The 22,528-nt window shown below is 51.6% G+C and overlaps 10 protein-coding genes across 10 annotated transcripts; 7 read left to right on the top strand and 3 right to left on the bottom strand.

Moving 5' to 3' along the window:
• Nucleotides 1-1,298: 1,298 nt before the first annotated feature.
• On the top strand, nt 1,299-1,958 carry JCM6883_003796 (uncharacterized protein; the record flags this gene model as incomplete). The annotated part of the gene is made up of 1 exon (XM_076628767.1): nt 1,299-1,958. One exon carries the CDS (start codon nt 1,299-1,301, stop codon nt 1,956-1,958), a length of 660 nt encoding a protein of 219 aa, XP_076491503.1.
• Nucleotides 1,959-2,425: 467 nt separating this feature from the next.
• On the bottom strand, nt 2,426-3,628 carry JCM6883_003795 (uncharacterized protein; the record flags this gene model as incomplete). The annotated part of the gene is made up of 1 exon (XM_076628766.1): nt 2,426-3,628. The coding sequence occupies one exon, from the start codon at nt 3,626-3,628 to the stop codon at nt 2,426-2,428; it is 1,203 nt and encodes a 400-aa protein (XP_076491502.1).
• An 836-nt stretch (nt 3,629-4,464) lies between these two features.
• JCM6883_003794 (uncharacterized protein) lies at nt 4,465-5,628 on the top strand (the record flags this gene model as incomplete). Its single annotated transcript, XM_076628765.1, has 1 exon — nt 4,465-5,628. One exon carries the CDS (start codon nt 4,465-4,467, stop codon nt 5,626-5,628), a length of 1,164 nt encoding a protein of 387 aa, XP_076491501.1.
• Nucleotides 5,629-5,996: 368 nt separating this feature from the next.
• JCM6883_003793 (uncharacterized protein) lies at nt 5,997-7,722 on the bottom strand (the record flags this gene model as incomplete). Its single annotated transcript, XM_076628764.1, has 8 exons — nt 5,997-6,202; nt 6,269-6,470; nt 6,537-6,634; nt 6,693-6,748; nt 6,814-7,066; nt 7,125-7,224; nt 7,295-7,345; nt 7,405-7,722. 8 exons carry the CDS (start codon nt 7,720-7,722, stop codon nt 5,997-5,999), a joined length of 1,284 nt encoding a protein of 427 aa, XP_076491500.1.
• Nucleotides 7,723-8,911: 1,189 nt separating this feature from the next.
• Nucleotides 8,912-11,005, top strand: JCM6883_003792 (GSK family serine/threonine-protein kinase; the record flags this gene model as incomplete). The annotated part of the gene is made up of 10 exons (XM_076628763.1): nt 8,912-8,963; nt 9,062-9,483; nt 9,608-9,683; nt 9,965-10,028; nt 10,093-10,142; nt 10,207-10,215; nt 10,284-10,352; nt 10,413-10,537; nt 10,603-10,795; nt 10,869-11,005. The coding sequence occupies 10 exons, from the start codon at nt 8,912-8,914 to the stop codon at nt 11,003-11,005; spliced, it is 1,197 nt and encodes a 398-aa protein (XP_076491499.1).
• A 621-nt stretch (nt 11,006-11,626) lies between these two features.
• Nucleotides 11,627-13,715, bottom strand: JCM6883_003791 (uncharacterized protein; the record flags this gene model as incomplete). Its single annotated transcript, XM_076628762.1, has 4 exons — nt 11,627-11,666; nt 11,731-13,349; nt 13,415-13,561; nt 13,635-13,715. 4 exons carry the CDS (start codon nt 13,713-13,715, stop codon nt 11,627-11,629), a joined length of 1,887 nt encoding a protein of 628 aa, XP_076491498.1.
• Nucleotides 13,716-13,971: 256 nt separating this feature from the next.
• On the top strand, nt 13,972-15,292 carry JCM6883_003790 (uncharacterized protein; the record flags this gene model as incomplete). The annotated part of the gene is made up of 8 exons (XM_076628761.1): nt 13,972-13,979; nt 14,061-14,200; nt 14,275-14,330; nt 14,403-14,455; nt 14,525-14,764; nt 14,832-14,881; nt 14,948-15,034; nt 15,120-15,292. The coding sequence occupies 8 exons, from the start codon at nt 13,972-13,974 to the stop codon at nt 15,290-15,292; spliced, it is 807 nt and encodes a 268-aa protein (XP_076491497.1).
• Nucleotides 15,293-15,463: 171 nt separating this feature from the next.
• LEU1 (3-isopropylmalate dehydratase LEU1) lies at nt 15,464-18,711 on the top strand (the record flags this gene model as incomplete). The annotated part of the gene is made up of 13 exons (XM_076628760.1): nt 15,464-15,478; nt 15,539-15,568; nt 15,627-15,688; nt 15,950-16,057; nt 16,146-16,196; nt 16,263-16,362; nt 16,433-16,752; nt 16,811-16,952; nt 17,019-17,252; nt 17,319-17,944; nt 18,014-18,241; nt 18,306-18,611; nt 18,684-18,711. The coding sequence occupies 13 exons, from the start codon at nt 15,464-15,466 to the stop codon at nt 18,709-18,711; spliced, it is 2,250 nt and encodes a 749-aa protein (XP_076491496.1).
• A 397-nt stretch (nt 18,712-19,108) lies between these two features.
• IVY1 (Ivy1p) lies at nt 19,109-20,931 on the top strand (the record flags this gene model as incomplete). Its single annotated transcript, XM_076628759.1, has 5 exons — nt 19,109-19,261; nt 19,404-19,775; nt 19,841-19,978; nt 20,041-20,850; nt 20,908-20,931. 5 exons carry the CDS (start codon nt 19,109-19,111, stop codon nt 20,929-20,931), a joined length of 1,497 nt encoding a protein of 498 aa, XP_076491495.1.
• Nucleotides 20,932-21,191: 260 nt separating this feature from the next.
• ATP7 (F1F0 ATP synthase subunit d) lies at nt 21,192-22,321 on the top strand (the record flags this gene model as incomplete). Its single annotated transcript, XM_076628758.1, has 8 exons — nt 21,192-21,202; nt 21,266-21,315; nt 21,391-21,617; nt 21,800-21,904; nt 21,976-22,069; nt 22,146-22,153; nt 22,242-22,248; nt 22,311-22,321. The coding sequence occupies 8 exons, from the start codon at nt 21,192-21,194 to the stop codon at nt 22,319-22,321; spliced, it is 513 nt and encodes a 170-aa protein (XP_076491494.1).
• Between the last annotated feature and the right edge of the window lie 207 nt (nt 22,322-22,528).

Genomic DNA, 22,528 nt, shown 5'->3' with positions numbered 1-22,528 from the left:
GCGTGAGATGAGTCGGGAAGGCGAAGGCGGAGGTGTAGGGCAGGAGGGTGAGAGGAGGAGAACGAGGAAAGAAGCGGGTTCTAGCGGGTGAAAGAGCCGATAGATGCTATCTGCCCCCGCCCCCAAGGTTAGCTACGGGTATTTCGGTGGTCTGGGAAGCAGGAACGGCTCACCTGGAGGAAGCTAGACGGTTGCAGAGTCGTTTCGAGATGAACTTGGGTCGAAGGCGAAGCGGTCGAGAGGGAAGGTCGTTCCTGCGCGTCGATATCTTCTACTAGACTCTTGTATGTTCTGCCGTGCTTCGAAAGCCTTTCTGGTGATCGAGTGAAGGGTTAAAGAGCAAAAGTTGATCGATCCTTTCTTTCATCTCTTTGTCGCTCTCACTCTTTGGTCGACATCCCGAAAACCGAGTTTGCCACTTCCAAAGTCGACTAACCGCCACGGAACACACTGGCGCACTGGATCCAACTCGAAACGATCAATCTCATCACCTTCTACACGAACCTCCCTCTCCGCTACCTCTCTCTCGCCTCCGATCACTGACTAAACACACAGGAGGAGAACACAGCGCTCTAACGGACCGAATCGGATAGGATCGACCCGACTTCGAGATCTGCGCCTCTCTCCCGATTCACCTACTAGCCTCTCTCTCCCGACCTCGCTCTCTTACCTCGCTCTCTTGACAAAGTCCATCTATCCGTGAAGCCTCTACACCTGGAACCCGCTTCTCTGTCTCGAAACTCCCCTTCCCTCCCTCTCCTTTCGCACGCCGACTTGGAAGAATGCGCACGATCATTTTCCCTCCTGAACTCCTCTCGATCATCGTTCAACACGCAGCTGAGTGCGACTCGACTCGAGACTCCTATAAGAAGCGACTGCGAACTCTCTCGGCTCTCTCACTCGTCAGTCGAACGTTTCGCGAGCTCGCTCAACCTCTCCTCGCTCAAAAGGTTCACTGCACGAGGCCGGAGGAGCTCGCAGAAGTCTTGAGTACGGAACTTGCTGAAAGGGTCCACAGCTTGACCTTTGGAGAAACCTTGAATTATCAACACTTTCCTCGCTTGATGAACCGTTTCGTCAACTTGACTCGATTGAGGGTTATTAACGGGAGCTTTGACTTGGAGACCCTCGGAAGACACCAACGTAAGTTCCTTCTCGCTGGCCCTGAGAATAGAGTGGAGAACCTGATTTCCCCTTCAGATCTCGCGACACTCGCAATCGAACGTTGTTCTTTGGAAGGTTGGATAGACCTCATCCTGCCCCACCTAGTCGAGTTCTCGATCGACCACTGCATCATCATGATTCCCACGGGTCCTTCAGGGGAAGGATCGGTCAACTTCCTTTCGACTGCACGCTTTCCCTCCCTTCGAGCTTTGGCACTCCAACGAGTAGGGTATCAAGGCCCTGGAAGAGAATCATTATCAGTCGATTTTCGTCTCGCTTCTCAACTCGATTGCATCGTCGCGGATCGAGTCTATCCCACTTCTCCAACCGGAGATCCTCACCATCCAACTTCTCCCGCCTCCCTCGATTACCCCATTCCTTGCCTTTTCGACCTCGCTTCATTCCACAAGACAACCTCCTGGGGCAATCCGTCTATACCTTCCTACCCAAAACTCTCGCAAACTCACGTTCGAGTCCGTCTTTCCTGCAAACCGACTCCCAGTCGCTTTCATGTCCAAACGGCTCTCTCCCTCATGAGAACTCTCCTCGTCCACTCTACCGTGCTGAAGAAGCTCTATCTCGACCTCTTCCCTCGGAACGGAAAGGGAGGTTATGTTCTCGATGAAGACTCGGAAGAAAAGATGGCGAGACTCGAAATTCAGGCAAGGAAGAAGAATGTAGAGATTATCTGGGAAAGTCACAAAGATGATTGGTGCGCGAGCTTGATGTCGAAGGAGTTCTGGAGGAGGTCCAAGGAGAAAAAACAGAGGGAGAACGAAGGAAATCATCGTTGATCTCGAGTTTGTAATAGTTTCTGTTCTTTGTCTGTCTACTTCTTTGCAATCTTGTGCACAACCCAATACAGATTAGCGGAATTCCCACGTAGGAGGCGATCGGGCGAGGCTTGTGAGATAACAGAAAAGAGAACCGTTCCAGCTACGATCGATCGCTTCTATTCTGTTTCTCTCGCGCAACACAAGGGTGAGTTGACCGTCCAGAGCGACTGGAAGAAGAGGAAGCGCGAAAGAGCTCAATAGCAAACAAATAGTAACAGATTTCAATCGTGGACCTTGACTTCACTTTTCACGAGTTCCTCCTCATTTCTCCTCTCTTCTATCTCTCTCTTCCTCCCGACATTATGTGCCTCGACTACTCGACGTAGATGTTCTTCTCCCTTTTCGTTGCGCTAATGGAGTCACGGCGAAGAGATCAGAGCGGATTGCGGGAGGAGGGCGAAACAAAAAAACTCACCTCTTTTCGTTCAACCGAAATATGACCGCCAATCTTCTCCCTCAACTTCGCCACGGTACCATTGAGCTCTGCCTGTTTCCTCTTGCTCTTCTTTCCACACATGCACAACTTGGTAATCTCCTCCAGCCTCGGGTCGGACAGCGGTCATTCGGACCGGTTTCGATCTTGGAGACTCAGGCAGTTCGCCGTGAGGTATCGTTTCATAGTCGTTGAAGCTCAGGGCCACGCAGACGGATTCAAGAGAGGCTGGAAAGGCAGTGAGCACTCGGTGGAACGGAATGTTTGTTTCGCCGAGTGTGGTTGTCGCCGTCTCCCGATCGTATACACAAATCCCGAGATGATTCAGACACTGGAGATGTGAGAGCTGATCGAAGAGCGCTGATGATGAGATGAGAACGTCGTGAGGACACATCGTGATCTCCAACCGACTTAAGCTTGAACAGGTCGAGAGGAATGCGTAGGTGACATCGTGGGCGACGTGACCTCCAAGAGCGCAACGACGAAGAGCCAACGGGTCGAGTCGGTTGAAGAGGTCGAAGCCTAGACGCATCGCTTCAACGACGCTTCCTCCGATGAAAGCGGTCAGATCTTCTATTGGTAAGCGTGAACCGGAGGCAAGAGGCGCGTCAAGACCATCCCCAGGGGTCGAATCGATGCTGAGATCTAACGTCAGGGAATCGAGGACGGGGAAGCCGAGGTTGAAAGCCCTGGCAACTTGGGCCGTCCATGCGTCCGTTCCGGTGATCTCAAGTATGAATTCGCGAAGTTGTGGCAAGGCGCCTGTCGTCCGGAAGATTCTGTGGAGAGCCGACCTTGAGCTTTCGTTGTTGTCTGCCTTGAACTCAAGATAGATAAGTGAGATGGTCGAAGTTAAGACTTGAAGCAGAGCGTCGAGAGATTGAGCTTCAAACGCCGGTACCTCCTCCTCCACATCTTCGTCAGTTTCCTCGAATAGCTGTGGTTGTATCAAAAGTCGGACCAGTTTGGCGAGATGGGGGAACTCTTCGAAATGTCGAGCGAGCGAATGAATCGACGATGGATTGGTTTTTACGACCCTCCACCGGAGCGCTTGACCGATAGGAGCGAATTGTCGACACACGAGGGAGATGGAACATCCATTCACGATGCTGTCGTTGACCGATTGATGAACGGGAGTGCGAAGGTGAGAAACGATTTCGGCGATAATTTCGGTCGGAAGGAAAGGAATCGGCATAGCGGGAAGCGAAAGGGAGCAAGGGTCTGAGCGTGAAATGAGTGACAAGGAGAAGGCGGAGGTAGAGGGGAAGAGGGTGAGAGGGAGAGAGGGAGAGAGGGAGAGAGAGAGGAAAGGAGCGGTTCAAGCGAAGAGAAGAGATGAGAGAAGCCGTCTGCGCGCGCATACATAGTCAGCCTCGAGTCTTCCGGTAGCCTCGGAAGCAGAACGAACTCACGTAGAGGGCGCTAGGCGGTTGCAGAGTCCTTTAGAGATGAAGTCGAGTTGCAGGTGAAGAGGTCGAGGGGACAGTGATACCTGCGCGTCTGAGTCTTCTACTGGTCTGTAATACGTTCTACTGTGCTTCTGATGCCGTTCTGATGGTCGAGTAAAGGGTAGGAGAGCAAAAGTTGATCGATCCTTTCTTTCATCTCTTTCTCACTCTCACCCTTCACTCGACATCTCCAGAACCGAGTCAGCCGCGTCCGAAGTCGACTGAACGTCTCGGAGTACTCGGGCCCACTCGAACCAACTCGAAGCGATCGATCTCCCGACCTTTGGCACGACCCTCCCTCTGCGCTACCTCCCTCTCGCTCTCAACCGACGAGTAGACATACACGAGGAGAATATAGCGCTCAAATGGACCAAGGTGGATAGGATTGAACCGACTTCGAGATCTGTCCCTCTCTTTCGATTCATCTACCTCTCTTTCCCGTCTTCCTTCCCATCGACCTCGCTCTCTTACCTCGCTCTCTTAACCAAGTCCATCTATCCGTAAAGCCTTCATACTTGGACCCCGCTCCTCTGTGCCGAAACTCCCCTTCCCTCCCTCTCCTCTCCCGCGCCGACTTGGAAGAATGAACACGGTCATTCTCCCTCCTGAACTCCTCTCAATCATTGTTCAACACGCAGCTGAATGCGACTCGACTCACGACTCGTACAAGAAGCGACTTGGGACCCTTTCAGCTCTCTCACTCGTCAATCGAACTTTTCGCGAAATCGCTCAACCTCTCCTCGTTCAAAAGGTTGTCTGCAGAAACCCGGACGAACTGTTAGCGATCTCGGATACGGGTGTCACTAACAAGGTCCGAAGTCTGACCTATGGAGAAGTCCTCAAGTTCTCGGGCATTTTTTGCTCGATGGGCCAATTCGTCAACTTGACTCGATTGAGGGTTATGTACAGGAGCTTTGACTTGCAGAGGCTGGGAGAACATCAACGTGAGTCCTCTCTCCTTGGTCGCGGGTATAGAATGCAGGTTCTGATTTCCCCTTCAGATCTCGCGACGCTCGCAATCGAAAGTTGTTCTTTGAGTGGATGGACAGACCTCATACTTCCCCAACTCGTCGAGCTCTCAATCGAATGGAGCGACATCACGCTTCCTACGGTTCCCTCAGGAGAAGGATCCGTCGACTTATTTTCGACCGAACGCTTTCCTTCCCTTCGAGCTTTGGCGCTTAAGAATGCGCGGCTCGCTGGGCAAGGAGTAGAGCGACCGCCGGTGGATTACTCTCTCGCTTGTCGACTCGATTGCATCGTTGCCGATCGAGTCTATCCCCTCAGCAATCAACCCGGAATCCTCCAAACTTCGTCCCCTTACCCTTCTCTCGGTTATCCCGTTCCCTTCCTCTTCGAGCTCGATCCACATCGCGATACGACCTCTTGGGGTTGGGGACGTCTCCCACTCCCTTTCGACCCGTCAATCCTGTGCGCTCACGTCCGAATCCGTCTTCCCTGCAAATCGACGCCCGATCCATCTCAGGTCGAAACGGCTCTCTCCCTCGCCAAAGCTCTCCTCGTTCACTCTACCGCGCTCAAGGAGCTCTATCTCGACCTGTTCCCTCGGAACGGAAAGGGAGGTTATGTTCTCGGTGAAGACTTGGAAGACAAGATCATGGAGTTTGAGGATCAGGCAACGAAGAAGAATGTAGAAATTATCTGGGAGACTCACGAGGAGGACTGGTGTAGGAGCTTGGTATCAAAAGAGTTCTGGAGAAGGTCAAGGGAGAACAGACGTGAATAGAAGCAATAGAAGCGAGGAGGAATCAAAGCAAGTTTTTCCGTCTCTTCGTGCCTCAACAGTCACAGAAATCAATCAGTTTTACCGAACATCTACGATCAGAGGCAAGTTCTTTCTGAGGCAGCAGTCTCGCCAACGTTGAGTCAGAGACATTGAGTAAGGATTACAAGAGAGAAAAGAGAGAGAGCAACGTTCGAGCTACGACTTCGTGAAGGAGCTACGAGAACGAAACCGAGGACCTGGAAAAGGGATTGAACTAACTAATACAAATTACTGATAGAAAGACAGAGTGAGGTGAGAGTGGCTGAGACAGAATAAAGGGGATAGGAGAGTGGGATAGAATAAAGTGAGGGAGAGAGGAAAGGAGACGATTAGGTTTCAGCGAGAGCCTTGCACTTGTTCTCCAATTCGCAAGTAGTGCTGACTCCAGAGAGGACGGCTTCGTTGACGCAGTCCTCGAGGGCGAGGAAACACGTTGTGAATTCGGGTCCGGCGGCAGAAGCGTCGAAGGTTTGTTTCATCGTTTGAGAGACGAGGCCGGCGGAAGGAGAGTCGGTCTTAAGGTAAGGTCGAAGGTCTAATCGCGAACGAGTCTTGTTAGTGCTGAGTCTCGGGAAGAAAGACGAGGAAGAGGAGGATTTACCATTCTCGAGAGCGAGAACAAGAGTAGGAGGCAAGTAACCGAATGATTGCTGGATGATACCGTTGATGAGGATTTGAAGGGTGCGAATCGGTCCGTCCGCAGCGACAATACATTCGTAGCTCGATCGAGCGTCCTCAGTCGGAGTCATGATCACATCGTTGAAGCATTGTTGCATCTGTTGAATTGCGGTAACCGAGTTGCCCTGTAGAATCGAGAGCGTGAGAGGCTGAACCGAAGAAGAAAAAGAAGGAAGAGAGCGAGAACTCACGGAAACTGAAGCAGTCATGGACATGATCGCGTTGTTGAGGGGTTCCATGAGAGTAAGTCCAGGTGTGAGTCCGGCCGCGGTAAGGTAGTACATGTAGACTATTCCAGCGAGAGAGTCAGTCGACTGACCAAAGCTGAAAGCGAAGAAAGAACTGACTGTTGATGATATCTTGAACGACGTTCGGAGGCAAGTATCCTCCGACTTGTTGGAGACTACGGAGCGAGAGACCGATCATCAGTTCCGGTCCTCACTTTGATAGAGCAGAGTGGAGACTTACATTCCAGCGAAAAGGGTTTGCATGCTAGTCGAAGCCGAATCTTTTCCAACAAAACATTGGTAGTTCTTTTGTAACGCTCCCGCATCGGCCGAAGCGGACGAGAATGCCTCGATACAGTCTTGTAGTCGTTGGGTACCGGTGACGAGTTCACCAGAGTTGGAAGCCGTGATCGAAGCGATAACGTTTTGGAAGTGGGTGTTGAGGTCGTTTGCGGGAGGGATCAAACCGAGGGAGGCGAAGTAGGTGTTCCATTCTACAAGACGAAAATAATCAGAGGGTGAACGAGAGCGTCAGGTAAGAACAGAACTCACGATTCTGAATCTCGGTCATCGTCGAAGGAGGAACGATACCGACGAATTGTTCGAGAATGGTGTTGTATGAAGTCTTGTAATCTGACAGCGTGTTCTTGTCCTATTAGATGACTCGAGTCAGCTCAAGGGACTTCTCGTAACGGGAGAAGAGAGAGACTTGCCTTGTCAACGCAGAAAGATCCGTCAGGAATTGATCCTAAAGCGAGAATGCTAGTCACACACTGGCAACGACTCGGGAGTCAATGACCTTCTCTCGTAGTCAAAAGCGAGAGGGACTTACAGCTTGAGCATCTGCGAGGAGAGCTTTGTTCGAGTTATCTGAAGAAAGTTGAGCAGCGGCGAAAGCTTTCTGAACCGGAACGGTGAGAGGCGTGCTCGATCTCGTCGGCAAGTTCAAGAGTCGAGTGTTGACCTTGTTAAAGCTCGCCGGGGCGAGTAGACCTTCGAATTGACTGAAGCCGGATTGCATTCCGAGAATGGGAGAAGAACCGATCATGGCGGAAGCGGTCGCAGTGAGGGATGCCGCGATATCTGGAGTTGCGACGGCGAGGGTCGAGCATAGTATAGTCGACAGAGATAAGTTAGAGAGTTGAGGCATGATGTCGGTGTAAAGAGAGCTGGGGTTGCGAAGGAAAGAACGTCGGATGTAGTGGGATGGAAAAAAGAAAGAGAAGAAAGTTCTTTGGAATGCTCTTTGTTTGCGAGGGGTTGTTTGTTTGTTTACGTCTGTTGTTCTTTCGGAGAGAAGCACCAAACAGAAAAAAGTGAGAGAGTGTGGAAGAAAACGAGAAAACGAGATCGAAACGTGTCGGTTACAATCCAAACTCGGTTGTGTGTCGCGTTCTTTTCGGGCTTGGAACGTAGATCGATTACCAGTCACTTGATCTTGATCAGTGTGATCACCGTTTCGTCTCGAAGTGAACAATTTCGAAGCCAGCAACCTTTCGACTCAAATCTGATCGATGTTTGTTGTGGTGCTGAGCTTTTGCTCGCGGAATAGGGCAGAGCTGATCTTGAGCGTGTTCTTGAGTGCGTCGAGTCCGGCAGAGCTGAGTCGAAGTGAGGTGGAGGAGCAAGGAAATTCGTTCAACGTGTCGTGACGGGATAATCCAGCTCCGAAGCGGTTGGTGGTTCGTCTTTCTACTTCTGCCCGCTTCCTACAGCACAACAACGTCTCCTCATCGATACCCATGCAACGCCGGAGTCGGTTCGCCTCATCTATTCTTCTCAGCTTGCACTCCAAATCGACGGCGTTCGAGGAACAAAATGGGATAGAGTAGTCTTCGGAGGTACTGGCGCAATGAAACAGGATGTCGAGTGATGGGCAGCGACGAGAGGGAGAGTGCTTGGAGGGTTGAGCTCCGAGGAGACGAACAGCGAAGTTTTGGCTCGGTTCGCCTCAAAGTTTCTGGGTCAGTCTTCGCTCGAGCCCTTCCTCGTTCTTCCTCCCCTCTGCATCCGACCAGTCATATCCATCGTGACACTACTCGCCCAAACTGCCTATCTCACCGAAACAGTTGTTCCTCTCGCTCTTCTCTCCGTTCCGACCTCGAGCGAATTCGGACTCTTCAGCTCTCCCGGCTCGCTCCTCCTCAGCTTTACCGCCCCTCGGAGCACAAGAACCACCACTTTCGAGGTCGTCGAAACCTCTACAGAGTCAACAGGAGCGACCCGAGTTCGAGAGAGTCTCGACTTCTTCGGTCGCACCGCAAACTCGAAACGAACCACCTGAACGCACTGGGAGACGCAAGAGTTGGCCTATTCGCGAGAGACCTCAACGAGGAGCTATGGAACGGGATCATACGAGCGCGAGTGCAGTTCAGAGCGACAATGAGCCGAGTAAGTTCAAATTTCTCGACTTTGCTGCGATCTCTTTCTCCGACGAGGCGCCCTATTCGCTGATCTGCATTTCCGACTCGCCTGGTGTCCCTCCTCAGATGATTCAGAAGCTGTACATTCAGTCAGAGCAGTTCGCCTCGCAACGGGAGAGCACGTCAACTTGTGTTATCGAATCGAACAAGCTTGCGGATACGGTTCTTTCGGCGAAGTGAATCGAGTTCGAATCCTCAACGACGACACAGACGAATCTGGACAAGTGTACGCCTTGAAACGAACGAAACAGGATCGAAGGTTCAAGAATCGAGAACTCTCGCTGATGCAAAGTCGAACTCTTCAACATCCGAACATCATTCATTGCTCCTATGCGTGGCAAGAACGGAGTGACCCGCACGATTCGAATCAAATCACGCTGTATCTCTTGCTCGAATTCGTACCGACGACGCTTTTCACTCATTATCGACTTTGGGCGAAAAAGGGACTCGTTTTCCCTGAATCGCTTTGCAAGGTCTACCTCTTCCAGGTGAGTTTGTCCTCTTCACGCGTGCCAGTATAAGGCTTGCTTCCAGTCGTCGTGTCAATACGCAACAGAGCAATAGAGCTGATCTCACAATTTCGCGATTGTTTCACTTCCGTTTGAAAAACAGCTTCTTCGCGCTCTCGCTTGGTGTCACGCGCTCGGAGTCTGTCATCGAGACATCAAACCCCAGAACATTCTCATCGGTGAGTCTGATCTGTGGAAAACGAGGTGCTCAGACTCGAACTGACCTCGTGTTCCACTGGCTTTCCGACCGCAGAGCACGTCCTTCTCTCTCTTCGCTTTCCAGGATTTCCGGTAGGAATCATTAGTCTGACATAACGCTTGATGCCTTCTTCAGCCGAGAAATAGGTCGTACTATACTCATTGTCAGTCTACTTTTCTTTCATTTCGAACATCCTCTTTCGAATGTATCTTTCTCTCCCGTTCAAGACTCGGAACTGATTCGACTATATCCTCTGACGAGAACAGGATTTCGGATCGGCAAAAGTCTTGCAAGCTGGTGATGAAAACGTCACCTACACATGTTCGTGCGTCCTTTTTCTCGAGGCCCCGAAGGTCAACGAGCTGCTTGACAGGTCGCGAGTGATACAGGAGATACTATCGCTCACCGGAATTGATCTTTGGAAACGCTCACTATGACCGTAAGCTTCCGCTACAACGCTCCGAGCTCAGCGAAGATTGACCTCCCGATCTTATTTTGCGCAGATTCAATCGGTGAGCTGACTTCTCGATTGAGCGATCTTTTTTGAAGTCTTGCTAAACTCGAAATGGTCGCTGCTCAGATGTGTGGTCAGTAGGATGCGTCTTTGCCGAATTGTTAGGAGGAAAAGTGTTCTTCGCAGGCGGAACCGGTCAGTTTGCCGCTCTCCGTTCAGTCTTTGCTCGGTACCCACTCGTCTCCCACTTGCCAGGAATCGATCAACTCGTCGAGATCATCAAAGTGCTGGGGACGCCATCTCGATCCGAAATCCGAGCAATGAATCCGACTTATCAAGCTCACAAATTCCCTCAAATCCCTTCCGTCCCACTCAGCGAAGTGCGATCTCGTTTACTCTCGAATCTGTCATAGAAGCTGAACCTTCTCCCTCACATGGTAACCAGGTTCTACCTCACGCCTCTCCCGAAGCGATCTCACTCCTCTACGGCTTCCTCCGCTACGTCCCCAAAACTCGATTGACCGCATCTGAAGCAATGTGTCACCCGTTCTTCGACGAGATCAAACAAGGCGAAGAGTTACTCCTGCCGAATGGGAACAAGGTAGATTTGAACAAGTTGTTCCTTTTCAGTCCGGAAGGTGAGCGACAACTACTCTCTCTCGTGTCGCAGGTCGTTCTGACAAGTTGTATGCACCATTCTCAACGGGATAGAACTCTCGATTCGGTCCGACCTGAACACTCAAATCATCCCAGCTCATTTCCATCGCAAACTTTACGAACAAACCGGAGTCGATCTGAAAGATTTCAGACCCTTGAACCTAGCTCATCTACATATCGACGTCGACTAGGCAGTACACTCTACAGAGCAGAAGCTTGGATCGGAATTGGATAAAGAAAATTGACGATCTCGGACCGCAAAAAATGAACAACTCTCGTTCTCTCTCTCTTCCGCTGGCTAAACCTTCCTTCGAGACTCGCAAAACAAAAGTACAAACTCCCTCGCTTCCTAATATACCTTGATTGTAGATACCTCGCAACCTTTTCGTTCTCCTCGTTTCTCGTTTTTTTCTCTTTGCAAAACTCTCTCGTCTTTCGTTCTCTTCGCAACAATGTCTTGGGAAGAGATTTACCGAGTCACTTGGCATCGTGCCATTGAGAGACGAGAGGTGTGAGGCGAGTGTAGCTCCAGCCTTGTGCGCCGCAGTGTTGGCACTCGTTCTGACTTGCGCGCGCGAGCTCCAGCGCATCGTATCGTCTCTCGAATCCGGATCGAAGTGAATCCAGAAGGCATGCATGAACAGATGGAAAAGTGATACGACAAGGAAAGCATGAACAGAGAAAAGACAGAACAACGACCGAAACCATCCGGGGCACAAACTGACAAGTACTGACTACTGACAACTAAAAGGAGATTAAGTAAGTCGAAGGAAAAGGATATTCTATAGGGAAAGTGAGTGGGAGGAGAGAGACTAAGCGCGAATTTGAGGATTATCGTCGAGAGAGTGAGGGCTGTTGAACATGAGAGATTGTCAGTCGCGCTATCCCGAGTAAAGATAGATACGAGAGAACTCACAAGTCTTGTAACTTCTCGGTCAAATCCTCCTTACTCTCGAGTCCACTCTCACTCTCCGAATCGGCATTCGCAATCTTCGCACCGAGCCATTGCGTCGGCGCAACGAAGCTCTCGGTACTCGCGGCACGTTCGAATGCCGGACGAGTGACTTTGAGTCGATCGAGTTGAGGCAGAGAGTAAGGTTTGTTCGAAGTCGACCCGTAGGAGTTCGAGTGTTGAAGGTCAGTCGTCGGAAGCGAATCGGAAGTTTCACCTCGAGAGGGACTCGACGAGGTGGTAGTTGAGCTAGAAGGGTCGTTCGAGGTGCTCTGGATCGCTCCGAGACTAGGACGGGATCGATGTTGATTTTCGAGATTACGAAGATGGGGAGGAAGAGCGAGACCGTTCGATGCGGAACGATGAGGGAGGGTGTTTGATCGACTCGCGTAGTTCGAGAGGTCGTAGTGATGGTTCGGGGAGGTGGGAGAAGCGGAACGAGGTCGTTGCTGAGGAGGAGAAGCGGGACGGTAGATTTCAGGTTGAGCGTAATTTGGGTAGTAGTTGAAGCCGGAGAGACGGTGATCAGGGATATGAGGTAGTTGCAGCTGTTGAGGGTATGGAGGGGACGAAGGGTATTCCTGAGAATGACCTTGCGAACTTCCTCCTCCTCCTGCTCCGTTCGCAGAGTAAATCGACAAACGATTCGAAGCACTCCTTGTCGCCAATCCTCCTCCTGCGCCCAACGCCGCAGCTCCGATCGCCTCTGCCGCTCCCGGATACCCTTGAGGAGAACTCGACCTCGTTCCGAATTGTTGGTGAACGCTCTCGTGGTAGATTTCCTCCATCGTTCTACCTCCGGCTCCTCCTCCCGCATACCAGCTCTGATGTCGTTCCAGTGTAGCGGCATCGACTTCTCGATCGTTTCCTCCTCCTCCGTATTTCTCGTCGTCGGATCCACCTCCGGTTCCTCCTGCTCCGACCAAAGTCGCTCCCGTCGTCGTTCGATTCCTACCCGATGCGGTCCCGTAATACTCTCCATGAGCTGGAGGTGCCCATGCATCTTCCTCAATCTCGTCGTCTCCCCTCCTGAACAATCCACGTTTCTTCATGAGCAAGAAAGCTAAGACCGCCAAAACCAAGGCTGCGATTCCTCCTACGACTCCTCCTGCGATCGCTCCTTTGTTCGTACTCGCCGCGTTGTGCTTCGGTACGTTGAGAAGGGTAGGGACGGCCGAAGCGTAGGTCGAAGCGTGTCCAGCGTTATCGGTCGTGGTGAAAACGAGAGTGAGAAACGAAGTCGAGAGGACCATTTCTTGCGATTTTGTCGATGAGACAGCTCCGGCAGCTGGTGAGACGAGGGATTCTCCGACTCCTCCGGTTGTTGAGGAAGGGGTAGGGATGAAAGTTGAAGTCGTGGTAAGAATTTTCGTCGAAGAACTTCCTCCGATGATTACGACGGGTTGCGAAGTTGTCTCCGAGGTGGGTTGAGTTTCTGGAGTATCTGAGGAGGTACGAGAGGCGGAGGGAACGGTAGTTGGGGTAGTCGGATTAGCGGAACAAACGGTGCTGGCTGGAACGACTGAAGTGCTGTAAACTGGAACGACAGTTTGACCCGTACTGAACACCGTCGTCGTGGAACCCTAATACATTCAAGGTATAGTCAGCTCTCCCTCAAGAAGATCGTACGAGATCAATGGGTGCTTACGGGCATAACAGTTTGATAGACCGACATGCTCGTAGAAGTCGCGCAGCTACTCGCCGCGAGATCTCCCGACGCCGTTGGACTGACAGGACTACATGTCGTGTATACTACAGCTGAAGTAGCTGTTGAGGTTGATCCTGGGATTGTCGACTGGAATTCCATTCCCGAGTGAGAGATGTTTAACGATCAACTGCCCTCGTCACAGTCAAAGGGAGGGACTCACGACTTGTTGACCAGTTACCGTACTAGTGGAATAACTCGTAAAGACAGTCGTAGAGGCGGGAACGGTTGAACAAGCCGACATCTTGTTGACCGAAGGTGCTCAACGTCCAAGAGATTTCTCAAACTCGCGAGACGAGGAGGAAGGTGCCGAGGTCGACCTTGACGGCTGAGTGGGCGGGTTGCACTACTCTGACCCCTAGAGAGTAGGCGGGTATATATCGAGGACCGAGAGGACTGGGCGGATAGAGAGAGGAATTCCCTCTCGAAAATCAAATGTCGAATGCATGATCGACCGATGGAATCGCTTCTTCCATTCTTCCCCAATTCTATCGTATCATATGGCGAGGTCAGCTTTGCGCCAAGCTCTCTCCACGAGCTCCCGTCCTGTCCCGAAACCGAACTGATTGCTCTCGAACTTCGAGAAAAGGTTGCGAGCCCTGTTCATCGATCTAAGCGGGACGCTGCATGTTGATGCTACAGCTACTCCTGGCGCGAAGGGAGCGCTCGAACGTTTGAGACAGGCCGGAATCGTCTTGAGTTTTGTCTCAAACACCTCGAAAGAATCGAGTAAGTCGCAAAACGAGGCTTTCTCCGACGAGAACCGCTGTGTACGACCTCATCCTTCGTCGATGACCGTATAGGATCGTCGCTACTCGACAAGATGCACAAGATGGAGCTCGACGTGAGGGAAGAAGAGGTAAAGCTATCGCTTGCAGCTCGTCGTTTCGAAAAATTGTCACTCACGCTTTGATCACCTTGCCTTTTTTAGCTCTTCACATCCCTATCAGCAGTACGAGACATCGTCCTACGACGCAACCTCAAGTGAGTCTCCTCTTCGTCGTGCTCCGCCGCTTTATAACTGACTTTCCTTCTCGTCGGAATCGCTCGCAGACCTCTATACCTCCTCTCCCCTTCCGCCCTCGCCGATTTCCCTCCATCGTCCGCTCCTTTCGACAGTGTCGTTGTCGGTCTCGCGCCAACTACGTTCGATTACTCCCACTTGAACGAAGCGTTTCGATTATTGTCTGGAGAAACCGAGTCGCGAGGGAAGAAAGGACAGATTCCGTTGATCGTTACTCATAAAGCGCGGTTCTTTGGGGACAAGGATGGGAAGCTGAGCTTGGGACCTGGGTGAGTTTGACGAGCGTTTGAGCTTGGAGAAAGGTTTGATCCCTGAATGTCGTTCGTTGTTTGACAGGCCTTTCATTTCAGCCCTTGAAGAGGCTACGGGATGTCAAGCTGAGATTGGTGAGTTAAGATCGCTCTAGTCTCGCTAATCAGGCGACTGTACTGATGGAATCGTCGAGTGAGCAGTCGGAAAACCTTCGGAAAGCTTTTACCAACTCGCGCTCGATTCGATTTCTTCGCATGGGTTCGAAAGATCCGAGATTGGGATGATAGGTAAGCCTCTCTCTCTGAATCGTACCGTCTCAGAGCGTATATTGACTCTCGCTTCGCATTGAATGAACCGAACCGACGGAAAAAGGAGACGATGTCGTTCAAGACGTCGGTTCTGCCGTTGAGCGACTCGGATTGAGACGCTACCTCGTCAAGACAGGGAAGTATCGTCCGGGCGACGAGGACAAGCTCATCGATCCAAGTGAAGTGCGAGTCTGCGAGAATTTCGCGAAAGCGGTCGAAACGATTTTGAGCGAATAGGACCGTGCCGAAAGCGTCAAATACCCTACAGTACAATTGTAATGCATCAATGTTCTCTTTTGTTGACTCTTCAAATTGGCCGTGTAGCGAATCGAATCTTCGGCAAAGTTGCCCCTTTTTCGGCAGCCACAGAATCTCTCTTTCTCTCCTTTCTCCACTTTGCTTTCAACCATGGCTTCCTCCAGCGTGAGTACCTAGCACTTACTGAGTAGGGCGTAGATAGCTGACATCGTTCGCTAACGCCAGCAGACTTCCCCGCGAACCCTTTACGACAAGGTGAGAGGCTCTCTCTTCAGCCGCATCCTCTCGAGGTGTACTGACGCTCTGCGCACAGGTCTTCGACAACCATGTCGTCAACATGAGCGAAGATGGAACCGCCATCATGTATATCGATAGGTCAGTTTCGAACTCCCTCTAGATCTGAGCTAGCGATCTATCACCTCACCGCAGCGCGTGGGAGCTTTGCTGGGACTCCCATGAATTGCTCGAGGTGCTTCCGGCAACCCTCAGTTCTCGACGCGGGCAGAAACATTTCGAGGTGGAAAGTTATGATGAAATGGTAGAGTTCGACGACGGGACGGCACAGCAAACAGACAAACAGAGGAGACATGGAAGAATGTGGGTTAGCTAACCCTAGCTTTCCTTCGATCGAAACAGGCACATCGTTCACGAAGTTACCTCTCCTCAAGCGTTCGAAGGACTCCAGAAAGCTGGACGTAAAGTCCGAAGAACCGACTGCACTCTCGCTACGGTCGATCACAACGTGTGAGTGCTCGCTCCGCTATAGTTGACGAAAGTTGAATGGGAAGAACAAAGAATGAAAACTGACTTCTTCGAATTTTCCCGCGACTAGACCCACCTCGAACCGAAAGAGCTACAAGGACTCGGCCTCGTTCATCAAAGAGTGAGCGGCGCTTCTCATCCAGCGAATCTGCGAACGAATCACTGATGAACGGTATCGTTCTCGTAGAGCCGATTCTCGTCTCCAGGTCATTACGCTCGAAGAAAACGTGAAGAAGTTCGGTGTCAACTTCTTCGGTATGACTGATAAGCGACAAGGTATCGTTCACGTGAGTTTCGGATTCGAGAATTTAGCACTTGCGACTCATCTTGAGCGAAACTCACGAATTATCGTTTCAGGTCATCGGTCCCGAGCAAGGATTCACTCTTCCCGGAGCCACCATCGTCTGCGGTGACTCCCACACTTCAACTCACGGAGCGTTCGGTGCCCTCGCGTTCGGTATCGGTACTTCCGAAGTCGAGCACGTTCTCGCGACTCAAACTATCCTCCAAAGCAAATCGAAGAACATGCGAGTACAAATCGATGGTCCTCTCGCTGAAGGTGTTACGTCGAAGGATGTTATGCTTCACGTTATTGGATTGATTGGAACTGCAGGAGGAAACGGATCTGTTATTGAATTCTGCGGAACCACAATGGATGCGCTTTCGATGGAAGCTCGGTAAGTCAGAGAGCGATACTCTCTCTGTCGATGTGAAACTGATTCCTTTTTGATATAGTATGGCGATGGCAAACATGTCGATTGAAGGAGGAGCTCGAGCTGGAATGTTCGCACCTGATGAGACGACTTTCAAATACCTCAAGGGTAAGCCCATGGCTCCCAAGGGTGCTGAATGGGATGCCGCTGTCGAGTTCTGGAAGGTGAGTTTCGTGACGCTCTTAGCCGAGCTGTAGTTCTTGCTGCTTATGACATGCACATTCTCACAGGGTCTTCGTTCTGACGAGGGAGCTCACTACGACCGAGTTGTCAAGATCAACGCTGCCGACATTCCTCCTACCGTTACCTGGGGTACTTCTCCCGAAGACACGATCGATATTACCGGAACCGTCCCTAAACCTGAAAATGCGAAGAACGAGGAGGAGAAGGGTAAAATCGAGCGAGCTCTCACTTACATGGGTCTCGAGGGAGGAATGAACGTACAAGACATCAAGATTACCAATGTGAGTGATTACTCTGATTCGACGAGCTGAGAAAGAGTGACTGATCTTTCGCGCCGTTCGTCTCAGGTCTTCATCGGTTCTTGCACCAACTCTCGTATCGAAGATTTGAGGGCAGCCGCTAGCGTTGTCAAGGGCCGCAAGGTTGCTGAAGCCGTCTACGCTATGGTCGTTCCCGGATCCGGTCTCGTCAAGGAGCAGGCCGAAAAGGAAGGACTCGATCGAATCTTCGCGGAAGCTGGATTCGACTGGCGAGAGGCAGGATGCTCGATGTGTCTCGGAATGAACCCCGATATGCTCACTCCTGGACAACGTTGCGCTTCGACCTCGAACCGAAACTTTGAAGGTCGTCAAGGACCTGGAGGACGAACTCACTTGATGAGTCCCGCGATGGCGGCTGCTGCTGCGATCGCTGGTCACCTCGTCGATGTTCGCAAGTACCAGCAAGGTTCGATCGTCGAGCCTACTCCCGCCGTCGATATCGGAGTCGACGCCGAAGATGTTCCCACGACTCAACAACCCGCCGACGCCGCTGACGATGGAGTTGCGCAATCCGCCGCTTCTCCCGAAGTCTCGGCTCCCGTATCGGGGGCTGCTGCCGCTATGCCCAAATTCGAAGTCATCAAGGGTATCGCCGCTCCTCTCGAGCGAGCCAACATCGATACCGACCTCATCATCCCTGCTCGTTTCCTCAAGTGAGTCTCGTACTTATCAACTGCTCGAGTGTCTCAGTCCACTGACCTATCCTTTCTCTACTACCGCAGGACTATCAAGCGAACTGGTCTCGGAATCTCGCTCTTCGCTGCCCTCCGATACAACGCCGATGGTTCCGAGAAGCCCGAGTTCATCCTCAACCAACCTGGATACCGGGAGTCGAAGATTCTCGTCGTTTCTGGAGGTAACTTTGGATGCGGTTCTTCTCGAGAGCACGCCCCTTGGGCTCTTCTCGATTTCGGTATCCGTACCGTTATCGCTTCTTCCTTCGCCGATATGTAAGCACAAGCTGCTCTCGTGCCTATGCTCTCGCAGAAGCTGAAAATCTTCGTCCGAGAATAGCTTCAACAACAATATGTACAAGAACGGTTCCCTCCCCGTCGTTCTCCCCGAATCTCAAATCGCTCACCTCCTCGAAGACGCTAAAGCCGGCAACGAGATCGCTGTCGACCTCCCTAACCAAGTCGTCCGAAGAAGTACGGGAGAGGAATACTCGTTCGACGTCGATGCGTTCCGAAAACACTGCCTCGTCAACGGACTCGACGAGATCTCGCTCACGCTCGAGAAGGAGAAGGATATTCTTGCTTACGAGCAAAAGAGGAGTTCGGTTTGGCCTTGGTACGATGGAAAGGCTTACAAGGGCAAAGTGTACGTTATTTCCCTCGCGCTCTCTCTCCTTCTTTTCGTTGAGTACTGATGCTCAACTTTGCTTCTCTTTAGTGTTCAACCCAAGAAGACCGACTGGTAAAGGTCGCTCCTCTCGCACTTTCAACCTACTGTACTCCCAGCTTTCTCTCGTTTCAACCTTGTCTCTCCCTAAAACGTAACATAGTCATCATCTCTTACTCTCTCTTGCAACATCAATCATTGTCAGTGCCTGTTCTCTACATTCTCGAGATCGACAGCACAATGTTGAGAAGAGTACCGACTTCTGCGAAGAGCTTTGATTCGAAGCGAGTTTTCGCTCTCCCAGTTCTTCGATCTCAGTCTAGCGCGTTGTCCACTTCCTTGATATCCTCTGCGACACTTGCATACAACGCACGCCTGCAATTACCTGCTGCAGCCGGAAGCCACGATCAGTCAATAATCCCAAGCTCAAGAGCGCGTTCCTCTTCCGTTCCACCTTCACTTCACGACACCGACTCATGCCAGCGTCAATCAGATCCTCTCGAGGACAAAACAAACCGCCTCCCAGCTCTTATCGCAGTCCTCCTTCTCCAACTCTTTCGGCGACGACAACAGCATCTCAACTCGACTTGGGCGATGAAGGACCTCGAGTGATCATTACGAGGGCTGATGTACGTCTTCTTGAGACTATCTGAACTGTCTGGACATGCGTACTGACCTCTCTTTCTCCTCCTCTGGTCCCCACACCTCCTTCGTCCCTCTTTCCTCCCTCTCTCTCACTCGTTCCTGCCCGCCGTATCTCCAAATGATCAGCTGCGTGACTCTGTAGATGCCTACGAACGACTCCTCGGCTCAGCAAAAGGCTACCGTAATGCCCTGATCGCGCTCTCTTCCGCCTCGACCGGACTCGCCTCAGCTCTGATGGAATGCGGACGAGTGAAAGGAGCCGGAGAAAGCGCCGACCATCTCATGGCGGCAAGTGGGATCCACTACATGGTTGCGAATTCGGGACAAGTGTTGAGCGATACGTTGTATCGAAGTTTCGAAGTTCCGCTCATGCATGCGTTCGATTCGTACGTGCATGATATCGCGACGAGACATGCCGAGTACGAGGCGTTGTTGGCGGATAAGACGGCGAAGATTAGACAGACGGAGGCGGAGAATCTAAAGTTGGGGAAGAAAAAGGTAAGATTTTCACTTTTCGCACAAAACTCGTCAAATGAGAGCTTACTCTCTCCGAGATCCGGTAGGCTCGAGACCTGAACTACTTTCGACAAGCGTTGGCTAAACTGACGGAACAAGTCGCCGAAGTCGACGTCTGCAAACGGAGCTACTATTCGGAAGTGCTGGCGAGCGAGACGGAGATTTGGAATCAGATCGATCACAAGGTTTGACTCTTTCTCTCTCATCCCTCGCAACCTGCAGAGCTGAAGGTATCGATCTCGCCCAGGTCTCACTGTTACTGAGGTCGACATTGGATCTCTCCGATCGACTCGCTTCGAAAGCAACTTCGGATCCAGTAATCGAAGCGATGTTGGAAGAGCACCCCGACCCATTCGACTCCTACCGACTCGAGACGGACGAAGCAAGAGACGTCTTTACCGTTCTACCCCCGATGAACCTCGGACTCGGTTCAGGAGGAGGTCCCTCATCAACGAAAAAACAGACTGAGACGGATCGCGACTCGACCCGACAGCACGAAAGGAGAGCGAGCATGGACAGCAATGCATCGCCGAGGAGGGAGGGGAAGAAAGTGATGACTGTGTCGGAAGTGTTGGGGTTGAACGAACCGAACGAAGAAGAAACGAAACCAGCTCGAAGAACGACGCAAGATTCGACAACGACGACCGTAGAAGAAGATGACGGAGAAGCAGAACGCTCCGAGGACTCTCACTTCCTCGCTGCTCGAACGCCAGAACCTGTAGCGACTCCGACATCGACATCAACTCCGATTTCTCCGAATGATTCTCCAGCTCTTCCTCCTCCGTCTCACGATCCCTTCTCCGAGCCCTCTCTCACGGAAGAATCCGCTCCCTTTGTCACTCGACCAGAATCGATGAGTCGAACTCTGTCAACAGGATCAACCGCGTCGAGTCGCAGAGAACGAGAACGAGAACTTCACGGGAGGAGGTTATCGCGAGTGACGGAAGTCGAAACGGTCGAAGCGGATCCGATGAGTGGGGATTGGAGCACTCCGACGACATATGAGAGGCCATTGAGCTCGGGAATGAACGGGAGAGATGGGTACGAGAGCGGAGAGGTGAGTTTTCAAGGGAGTTCGCACTTTCTTTCCATGCTGACCGGATGTCTCTCGCAGGACGATAACGGGTGGAGGGGATGATCTGCTCTTTGTTACACACGATACCACTCTTGTTGCTACTCCTTGTTGATACTACTTGCCTTCACCTCACCCCGAGTTTCCGAAAGAACGTGAGAGAAGAGGGAAAGTTCGACTGGAACCCGGTAGCCGCGCTCCGCTGCTAGAGTCTCATACATAATCATAGTGCGAATGGTTGAAGGATCGAAGTGAAGGGAACTGATGAGAGAGATGCGCGAACTGCTCGAAACACCTCTACTTTACTTCATCTTCATCTCGCACAAATGGCAGCTCAGTGAGCCGCTCATTCTACTCTTGTACACCTTCACAGCCCTAAACTGACTCGATTGGTGTTCAGAGCGGTCGTCGATTGGTCTCGCATCACCACCAAACTCGGATTGGGCAAAGGCGAGTTCTCATCTCCTCATCAACACGACCCGAAGCCTGGACGAGTAGCTCACGAGTAATTTGGACTATCTACAGAGACCCTCGCCCAACTCACGGCGTTCCGTAACCGCGCGTCGGCTGCCCGAGTAGCAAACGCTCAGTTCAAGGAACAAAAGGTCAACATCGACTTTGAGCACTACCGATCAGTCTTGAAGAACAAGGACATCGTTGCCGAGGGAGAGAAGATCTTCAAGAGCTTCAAGCCCGTCGACTACGACGTTAACGCCCAACTCAAGGCTATCTCTGCTTTCGAGGGCAAGGCTGTGAGTTTGCATTGCTACTATCGATTTGACGGGTTGTATTTGCAGAGTATGGAACGCATTGGGACAGAACGACTGAGCGAGAGCAGGGGAATCGACAATTTTCGAGTTTTCGTTTCGGACAACGAGCAAAACGCGCCTCGGAAGCAAGAGGACTGATCTTACAACTCTACGATGATACATAGGTCTCTTCCGCCAAGGAGGCTGCCACCAAGATTGAATCTGAACTCGGAAACCTCAACAACACCCTCAAGAACATTGAGGATGCTCGTTCGTTCGATGAGCTCACCGTACGTAGACTCCATCCGTCAGTGACAGGTCCCCGCGTTCGCCGCTTACTGGGATTTGCATCTTCGTGCAGCTTGACGACGTCGCCAAGGCCCGTCCCGAAATCACGAAGGCTGTTGAGAACATGGTTGCCAAAGGAAAATGGACTGTACCTGGTTACACCGAGAGTGAGTGGCTTCTTCCTTCCCGTCTCTGTCTGATTCGCACAGTCACTGACTCTATCGAATGTCTCTTCGCTTTCAGAGTTCGGAGTAGGTTCAAACTCGTCTTTTCGTTTTCTTCTGCTACGAACGTTACTGACTTTGTTCTCGCTCTCGTCTCGCTCTTTCCGCAATGTAGAACCTCAGTACGTTCTATCACGTGTGCTCTCTCGCTGTACGAGTGCTCATAATGTCGTTGTGTCAACAGGTGCTATCTAATCGGGTTGAAGAGAAGAATTTGGTATTCAGTAGAACTTATGATGAAAAGAGGCTGTTTGATCTCTCCTATACGTCTCGTCCAGTTCGAGCACAACTAGCCGGGACCCTGAGTCGATAGTAGACAGGAAAGCCTAGCGGGAGATGGTATTTCGCCTCGAACGCGATTTCGCTCGGCAGTGACACCGTCGATCAGACGTCTCCTCGGGT

Source organism: Sporobolomyces salmoneus (genome assembly GCF_050403485.1).
Source record: "Sporobolomyces salmoneus JCM6883 DNA, S_salmoneus_JCM6883_v1_ctg2, whole genome shotgun sequence".
In the NCBI taxonomy this organism is placed as follows: domain Eukaryota; kingdom Fungi; phylum Basidiomycota; class Microbotryomycetes; order Sporidiobolales; family Sporidiobolaceae; genus Sporobolomyces; species Sporobolomyces salmoneus.
The sequence above is the reverse complement of the archived record's forward strand: the minus strand, read 5'-3'. Positions and strand labels throughout refer to the sequence as shown.